Raw genomic sequence first — 9,229 nt, 5'->3', positions numbered from 1 at the left:
GGCTGGGGTCTCGGCATGCACGGCCATGCCTGGTTTCTGCAATGCTGAGGATCCAGTCCACAGCTTCATGCACACTAGGCAAGCATTCTGATTCCTGCGCTACGACCCAGCCCTGGCAGGTCAACTTTTGACGTGCACACTCTTACCTGGGGCAGGCAAAGCCTCTGCTTTCCATTATTTCCCTGGACTCCAGGAGTCAGAGCTCCCTTTGTCACTAGCATTTAATGCCTACCTTCAGCCACACACCTTCACAAAGGTTTAAAAACAAAGACCACACAATAGGCACTTTTAATTTTAAGGAATTTTAATACAAACTTAATATAAACTATTTCAGTCCCTCTTAACATGTAAGACACTGACTCAAAATACTTTTATACCGTTTTTTTCAAGTATTGCACAATATAGGTACAAAATTAATATTTACGATTACATTTTCTTCCATAATATATAGCAAAAATCTTTAAACCTTTAACAGAAAATACATTTTTTTTGAAAAAGCAAATATTCGTACATTTTAATTCCACCACTAAAGGAATATCCTGTACACAATTTTCAGAATAGTTGATGTCTTTAAGATGGATATTTTACAATTTCAGTAAAAAAAATACAACATGAAGCTGCTGCCGTCACAGGTCACTGTAGTAAAAAGATATAAATGCAATACCATGTCGTAGAAACAATATATATATCCTCTGATATTTTACAAACTTTGTACTAAATTAAATTATACAATTAGAAAAGACCAATAAACCCACTTATTAGTGCCAATTTTTTATTAAAAAAAAAACCAGCCATGTCCTTGCTCTATCTTAAATACTGTAAGAGGCCATATCTGAGAGTATACTTTAAAATATACAGTCAGTATAAAATAACTTTGTGCTTGGTTGGCAAATGAAAAATGATGCACGTTTTATTTCTGTAACCAAGCTTGAATGTGTCCTTACTAGAAGCTTAAAAAAAAAAAAAATCTCAAGGAGGTGAATAAAGGTCCCCCTTGGGCCGGTGCATTTTAGCTTGTATGAGACATTCTTTCTCTCTCTCTCCATTTGTTTTTTGTTTGTTTGTTTGTTTTTTGTTTTTTTTTTAGTTAGCCATAACAGGCTGGAATTGCTGGTTAGAATACTGCATGTTATTTAAGCTAAAATTCAAGCCATCTACAAACGACTTCTCGTTGAGGCCTCCATAGGCCGCAAACACATCAAAGGCATTACTGTACTGGAGAGAACTGAGGTTAAGGGGACTGTCACCTGGGAACATTCCATTGGTACTACTACCTTGACCCTGCATGTTAGGAAAAATAAACTCCTTGGCATTGGGAGAGAGAGCAGAGGTTTTCTGCTGCTGCTGCTGCTGTGGTGGCGGGGGAGGAGGTGGTGGCTGGGATGGAGGCTGCGGCTGCGGCTGTTGCTGCTGCTGCGGCTGCTGCTGGCTGCCCAGGCCCAGCCCGTACAGAGAGTGCATTGAGGAAGAGATGGCTTTCTGCTTCAGGAGGTCATTCACATTCAGGCCAAGGTTGATTGGAGAAGTGCGTGCAACCTTGTTGCTCCGGCCACTGTTCTTCATTTTGGTAGAGCCGAACTTGGTGGCAGCAAAAGTGGCAGTGGTAAAGGTTAAAGGCTGAGTGGACCGGGGCATGAAGGTAGGGCTGACAGCAGCAGAGTGACCAAAGGGAGGCGATGGAGAGCTGGACACTGATGAGGCTGGATCACTTATGGGCATGAAAACCTGGGCCTCAGGGTTAAAGCTGTTTTTGATCTCCTTATCCAACTCGCATCCGTTTTCATTATTATCATCCACATAAAGCACCTTCACTGGCCCCTTTTCGCCAATCTGGTAGGAAACCTCAAACGGGTCGATCCAGACGCTGAGATCCTGTGGCAGATTGCCACGGACATCATCAATGTCCAAACCACTCTCTTTGGATGCCTGTTCAATCACAGGGTCCACTTTCTCCCCTACATGGATGCATCTAAACCCTGATCCTCTGTATGGCTTTTCAGGGTACCAGTGCCCTTCATATTTCTTCTTCAGAAGTCTCTCGAGTTCTTCACCGAAAATGTTGACACGTCTCCTGGGAAGCTTATTGTACAGGTATGAAATAATAAAATTTAGTGCTACTTGGATTTCAAGCTGCATAGCTGCTATGCCACAAAAGTTAGGTTTGTTTCAACTCTTCCACCAAAAAAAAAAAAATAATAAAATAAATATCAGTTTGTGGCAGAGAAACAAATTCTCAAAGTGCTGGTATTAGATTATTCTTCACCTTGTGTGGTCTTGTTCCTTTAAGAAAACAAAAGCAAACATGTCCAAATAAGATCATTGTTGTAGCTCAAGACCTTTGAAAATTTACCCAGTGTAATTTCACTTTTGAAAATGTCTAATTATGTTAGGAAGCATATAGAAAATATAATCTGTACAAAACACAGGAATAGATAGAAAATTGCTCATTAAGTCCCAAACTCTCATGGAAAACAGATTTATAGTTAAAAACAGTGGTCTTTAACCTCTACTACTGACTGTTTCTCAACAGCATTTCATAGGAACGGAGTCTTCAGAGCGTGTATTCTTTCCTCAACAGGCACAAGGACACTTACTAGAAACTGCCTTCTGTGTCCCCCTTACAACCCCACCCTCACACTCATGTGTCCCTGTTAGAAGCTGGTCATTCATTTTTCTTGCTATTTACCAACTTAGAAGTGAATTCTGGATTTCAGTTTATTTTGAATGTACCATGGTTAAATCTGCTCTATGTTAGACATTTGGAAATTTGAGTAGTTAACGAAAACTAGTTTGATTTTCAAAGTGCACAGAATTTAAATTAAAGGTACTAAATGAACTGTCACCCTGGTAAATGATAATTATGAAACAAATTATCCCCCATGGTTATGGTCTTAAATATATCAAAGGCCCACAATATAGTAACTGCACTTCTCGGTGCTTTTTTCTTTTCAGCGTTTTTCTTTCCCAGTATAACAAAAACCACCGCCCATTTCAAAACTCTTATTATTTTGTGTAATGGACAGGGTTTAGGGTTACTCAGTTTGACTTTTTTTTATTTTATTTTATTTTAAACCACCTCTTCCCCTCTCACGATAAAGCAAACAGCCCGGAGAGAGGCATGTATGATAAGGTCGACCTTTAAACGTTTGCTGGGTCAGCACTGGGTGGGGATGAGAAAAGATCAAGGGCAAACAGAAGGTATTTCCAAAGGAGATCTATTTGTACACTGAGGTGCAGAAAAGGGGCATTTAAGAAAATCAAGTTGGTGTTCATCAGTCTGTTCCATTTTCCATGTGAGTGGTGACAAAGGGTATAGGATCCCTTGCTTGTCCCCTGGAACTCCACTTTCCAAAGCCCCAAACCAAAAGCCCGAGAGCCGGGCCAAGACAGCTGATTAAGCTCCATTGCTTGAAGGTGCAGCCGAGCGAAAATTCAGGCTCCGTGGAAGGTAGTTGGGAAAGCAACGCCTTGAAGACGGGGCTGTGAAGAATTACATAAACAGCCACTTGGGTCTCATTAGATTTCTGCTCACAGCCCCGGGAGCCTGAGCGCTACGGCGGCGGCAGCAACGACAGCCAGAGGGGGTGAATGAGGAGGAGAAGGAAGAGTAGGAGCTTGCTCCGGGAGGAGGAAGAGCAGAAAGGGCCCCGGGGAAACCGAGAGGCCGGCTCCCGGTGCCCGGGCACCCTGGCAGGTCGCGGCGCCGGCCGCAGCCGGGTCAGCCGCTCCCCTCCCCCGCCGTAACCTGACCCGCCGCTCCCCCCTCCTCCGCCGCTCCCGGCTCCTGGGTCCGGGCCAGCGCCCCGGAGCACCGGTCCCCTCCCCTCGCCTCCCCGGGCACCAGGTCCGGCCTCGTCGGTCCCCAACCCCGAGGAACCCCGGCGCCCCGTTCCCCTGCCCGCGAGGTCACCGCTCCTCCCGAGCGTCCCCAACCCTGTGGACTCCGCCTCCCCACCCCCGGCCAGCTCGGCCCGGGCTGTCCCGTCGTCGCCGGTCACCCGCCGATGCCCCCCCCCCCCTTGCAGCCGCTCCCCTCTCCAGTCCCGGAGGACCGCCTCTCCGCAGCCCGCGACGCCGCCGTCCCCGAGGCCCGGGGCTCCGTGGACGCGGCAGCCCCTCCCTGGATGCCTCGGCCGGGCTCGGGTCTCCCGGTCACCTCCACTGCCCCCCCACCCTCGCCTGCCCGCCGCCCCGCGGTACTTACGGGCTGCTTGGGGACTGCGTCGGTGACGGAGCCCGCGGCTGGGCGGTGGAGAAGGGGCGGCAGGGCGGGGGCGCGGAAGGAGGGTCGCGCGCGAGCGGGCGAGGGAGCCGGGTGCGAGACGTCGCCGCCGCCGGACGGAGAGGCCTGTCGGATGGGGGGCCCGGGGAGTTTCACGGCTCGGGCTTGGGGTGCTGAGGCACCCGGGAGGAGGAGGAGGAGGGGGAGGGTCAGGCGAGCGCGCTCACTCCACACAGCCCGGTGCCCCGGCCCAGCGTCCCGGTACCGCACCCACTCCGCGCCGGGCCAGAGCTTCGCTCCTTCTGCTGCGGCGCGCGCCCCGCCTCTCGTTTTATATCCTCCTCCCAGCCCCCATCCTCCGTGGGGGTGCGCGCGCCCGCCCGCCCGCCCGCCCGCGTCACACTGCTCCGGGCGGCGTAACCATTCCCCGCCCTCCCGCTCTCCGCACCCAGCACCCGGAGCCTCTCCTCCCCGCCTGGCTCCTCCCCTGCCCTGCCCCCCGACGCCATTGGCCAAGTCCCGCCTGCCCATGTCCTGACGGCTGTGGACAGCCGAACTGGGAGGACCACACACCCCCTTTGAGGGGGAAGGGAGGTGTTCCGAAGTAGCCAATGAAAGGACGAGTCTGGCTGCCTGTGGGCGGGATTAAGAGAAAACCTGGAAAGGGATTGGCGGAGAGGGAGCTCCGGGTGGGACGACTGGACGCGCTCGGTCCGGGCGCAGCGCGCTGGCTAGGAAGAGGGAGAGAGGAGAGAGAGGAGGGGGAGGGGAGCGGAGCAGGTGGCGACGCGGCGGCGTGGGGGGGGGGGGGCCGGGAGGAGGAGGAGGCCAAGGCTCCGAGAGGGAGAGAGAGACGGAGGGAGGGGAGAGGACACGGAACATGTTCCATCCGAGTGGGACCGTGTGGTCGAGGAAAAAAAATCCCACTCGTGGACGGGCCACCGCGTCGGTCTCCAAGCCACTCCCAGGGGTGTCTGCAGACCGGGACTCGTGCGACCCCGATTCACGGACGAACTATTCATCCCGGTCGGGCCTAGGCCAACTGCCACCCAGAAGTGGCAACTGCAGAACCCAAAGCTTGTCGTGCTGGGTTGGGAGGGGGCGGGGAAAGGGAGACCTCCTGGCTGCAACCTCCTGCCCAGGTGACAGTTTAACCGCCTCCGCGGTCCCTTCGCAGACCTCCCCCCACCCCCGGCAGCAGCAGCTCCGAGATGGAGGTGGCTTGAAGACGATGAATCACAGTTCATTCCAAATGCCCCAGGCCGAGCCTTCGTGGCCAGGATGTGGCGACTCGATGTCAAACTGCCTATCTTGAATATGGATGCAAAGAAAGAAAAGAAAAATAGGTGCATGTCAAAAGGGTTTTACACGCGTGCACAGAATAAACACGGTGCCTTCTTGTGACAGGACGAAGAGAATTTGGGGGCTGAACTGTGTATGCGATGGGTGTCTAGGGTGTGTAGGAAAGGGGACTCGGGGGGCGCGGGTCGGCGCCTTTTTCACAACCTGCAGCAGGGGAATACAAGTTACGTCGGGAGTGGAACGGGGCGTTCCTCTCGGCTAAAAATATTACTCACAGGTAGCAACGACGCCTGATTGGCCACGCTGGACCTGAGCAGCCAGGCGATTGGCTATCTGGTATCCAGGAGACGGACGTCAAACTCGGACGGGGAACAGGGGAGAGAAAGTCGGGGGAGGAGGAGGGGGGGTTCTAACGAGGGGAGGTGGGGGGGGGAAGCGAAGCGATGAATGAACCGCCTATCGCCCGGCCTGCTCCTTCCTGGTCCTCGGCACGCTGGCAGCCTCCGCTCCGTGGAAAAACACCGGGCGTGGTGCCTCCTTCCCCTCGGAGCCGAGCCCGGGCCCGGCATCTTCCACCTGCCTGCGCTCGGGAAGTGCAGCCGCCGCTCACCGCGGGGCCGTCGGGGTGCAAGGGGCGGCTCCTCCCGCCAGACCCCTGCTTGGGCCAGAGACACGTTGTGGTTGTGGTTTAATGGACGCGGAATGTGCACGGAGTCTTTTCCAGTCCGACCGGCTGGCGGGATTCGGCCTCCTCTCTTAGAAGCAACCGCACGGAGAACAGGGTGGTCTTCAGTCTCGATGCGTGTGTGATTGGGCGGGGGGGGGGGGGAGTTGTGGAGTGGATTTGAGGGTGGGGACTAGTCAGGTGACCGATCTCAGGTCTGCTGTACAGATTCCGAAAACTCAAGGCAGCGTTTTAAGAACGGAGAAGTCCTGCTCAAGAGACACTCTTTACATTGTCTTATTTTTCTTTTAGTATTTGACAAGAGTGGGATTGAACCTTGAAAACATGGCAAATGCTTAATGTTAAAAATGTTCCTTCCTCTGTATCAAATTATTCTTAATATAAACGTTCATCGTTTTCCTCTTTCTCATTTTGAACGTTTTTGCTTTTCTGTCGTGATCATTCATTTTGTTTGTCCCTCCAAATGAGTTGATTTTGTAATTAGTTGAGCACAGAAATTGCAAGAATCTAGATAAGATATTTTGGGAATGGCTTACCAAGAGAAACACTTGATTTTTCATGTGCCCCAGGAGCATAATTTATTATCACTAGGCAAATAGTGTTAACAGTACCAAACGACATGAATTGCAGAACCATGTGTCTTGATTTGTAATTTGGAAAATATATCACTTTAATTAGAGAGCATATTAGGCTTGGCTGAGATTAAAATGTCTAACTAAAAATAGATGAATCAAATTTTTTTTCAAGCTTATCTCTACTTTTCAAGAATTCTCCTAAAGGGAAGGCCTAATTTTTTTTTCTTTCTGGATACCCCCACTCTGTAATCCCAGATATCAAATACTAGAGCAATTATTTGCAAGAGGCTGGTTAAACAACAACAGCAAGTTGACTTTCTAAGCCAGAGATGCAGGGGTCAGAAGTGTATGGTTAGCTCGGGCATGGAGCCGCACAACTGCAAAACCCAGTACTCGGGGGTTAAACCCCACAAGTGCAAAGCCAGCCTGGGCTATGCAGTGAGTTCCAGGTCAGCCTGAGCTGCGTGGGTGAGATTCTGTCTCCAAATCAAAAAGAGAAAAATGAGTCAATTCCAGCAGGTAAGAGGTGTCAAATCAAATATAAACACACACACACACACACACACACACACACACACATATATCTGGTAACATTCTGGAAAAATTGCTGAAGTGTGGGTATCGGGAGACTGGAATTTTACCTCTGTTTTATCCATTTTCTCTCTATAAAGAAGGGTGGCATTAGATCATCTCCAATTTTTCCAAAAAATCCACGTTTAAAATCTGATGCCTAGGGCTGGAGAGATGGCTTAGCGGTTAAGCGCTTGCCTGTGAAGCCTAAGGATCCCGGTTCGAGGCTCGGTTCCCCAAGTCCCACATTAGCCAGATGCACAAGGGGGCGCATGCGTCTGGAGTTCGTTTGCAGAGGCTGGAAGCCCTGGCACGCCCATTCTCTCTCTCTCCCTCTATCTGTCTCTCTCTCTCTGTCTGTCGCTCTCAAATAAATAAATAAAAAATTTAAAAAAAAAATCTGATGCCTATAACAAATAATGCAGCTCTTTTCCAAATAGACTGCAAATAAAAGTCACAAGGTATAAAATGGTTTCTCTCTCTGTATCTCTTTTCTAAGTCTCTGTATGTAGCACAGGCTAGCCTCAAACTTGCTACCTGAGCCTCAGGAGTGTAGGGTTACAGGCTTACACCACCACATGTGGCTTAAAATTTCTTTTAAATTTTTTTATTTATTTTTATTCTCTTATTATAGAGAGAGAGAGAGAGAAAATGGATGCTCCAGGGCCTCTAGCCACTGCAAATGAACTGCAGATGCATGTGTCACCTTGTGCATCTGGCTTACTTGGGTCCTGGGGAATTGAGCCTGGGTCCTTTGGCTTTGCAGGTTAACACCTTAACCACTGAGCCATCCCTCCAGCCCTAAAATTTCTTCTATTCAAGGCTGGGAAGATGGTTCAGATGGTGTAGTGCTTGCAGCACAAGCAATGGAAACTTGAGTTTGAATCCCCAGCACTAAGGAGTCTACAGGAGGATCTCTGGGGAATGCTAGCTAGCTAGTCTAACCCAATCAGTGAGCTCCAGGTTGAGTGAGAAATCCTGTCTCAAGAAATAAGGTGGAGAGAAATAGACAAGATCAACTTCTGCCTTAACATGCACACAATTTCTTTTTATCCAAGTCCTACACTTTATAGTACCCCTTTTATGGCTAATTATTGCTTAACATCCACGTTAGAACTGTGTAGCAAGAGCAGAATTCAAAATGATGGCTTAGATTTCTAGAGAAAAAGGATTGGCTATCAGGCTCCAAGTATTGCAATCAAGAGAGACTCCTTGCTGGGTATAGTGGCAACTGCCTATGATAGGCAGGAGCCTGGAAAGATCAAGACCTGCCTGGGCTACAAAGTGAGATGAAGGCCAACCTGGGCAACTTAGTGCGAAGAAGTGGAAGAGCACTTGCCTAGCCCAAGGAAGGACTTAGGTTCAATCACTAGTATGAAAATGAAAAGATGAGCCAGGCATGGTGGTACACATCTTTAATCCTAGCACTTGGGAAGCAGATGTAGGAGGATTACTATGAGTTCAAGGCCATCCTGAGACTATAGGGTGAATTCCAGGTCAGCCTGAGTTAGAGTGAAACCCTACTCAAAAAACCAAAAAGAAAAGAAGATTCCTCTTACTGAGCAAACAGTGGTCACAGGAAACCTTACACCTTGAAAGTCCTGGAGGCGTGTCTACAGTAAAAACACACTTGCTTGGTAAACAAATAATGCTTGATAAATAATGTTCCAAATCATTCTACAATACAGTTTTTTTTTTTTTTTTTTTTTTTTGTTTTTCAAGGTCGGGTCTCACTCTAGCCCAGGCTGACCTGGAATTCACTATGTAGTTTCAGGGTGACCTCAAACTCATGGCACTCCTCCTACCTCTGCCTCCCAAGTGCTGGGTTTAAAGGCGTGAGCCTCGATGGCCGGTTTAAATTACAGTTCTTTGTTA

The 9,229-nt window shown here is 49.5% G+C and overlaps 1 protein-coding gene across 1 annotated transcript; it reads right to left on the bottom strand.

Annotated features, from left to right (window-relative positions):
• Window positions 1-1,045: 1,045 nt before the first annotated feature.
• Window positions 1,046-4,515, bottom strand: Tob1 (transducer of ERBB2, 1). The gene is made up of 2 exons (XM_045159799.1): window positions 4,205-4,515; window positions 1,046-2,280 (listed from the first exon to the last, which is right to left on the bottom strand). Exon 2 carries the CDS (start codon window positions 2,134-2,136, stop codon window positions 1,084-1,086), a length of 1,053 nt encoding a protein of 350 aa, XP_045015734.1. The 5' UTR covers window positions 2,137-2,280; window positions 4,205-4,515; the 3' UTR covers window positions 1,046-1,083.
• Window positions 4,516-9,229: the final 4,714 nt, after the last annotated feature.

This window comes from Jaculus jaculus, chromosome 9 (genome assembly GCF_020740685.1).
Source record: "Jaculus jaculus isolate mJacJac1 chromosome 9, mJacJac1.mat.Y.cur, whole genome shotgun sequence".
Taxonomy (NCBI): Eukaryota; Metazoa; Chordata; class Mammalia; order Rodentia; family Dipodidae; genus Jaculus; species Jaculus jaculus.
Note: the sequence above shows the minus strand (reverse complement) of the source record. Positions and strands in the feature narration are given on the sequence as shown.

Excerpts from the sequence above, each read along its gene's own strand:
- Tob1 (XM_045159799.1), bottom strand. The coding sequence starts at position 2,136 with ATGCAGCTTGAAATCCAAGTAGCACTAAATTTTATTATTTCATACCTG.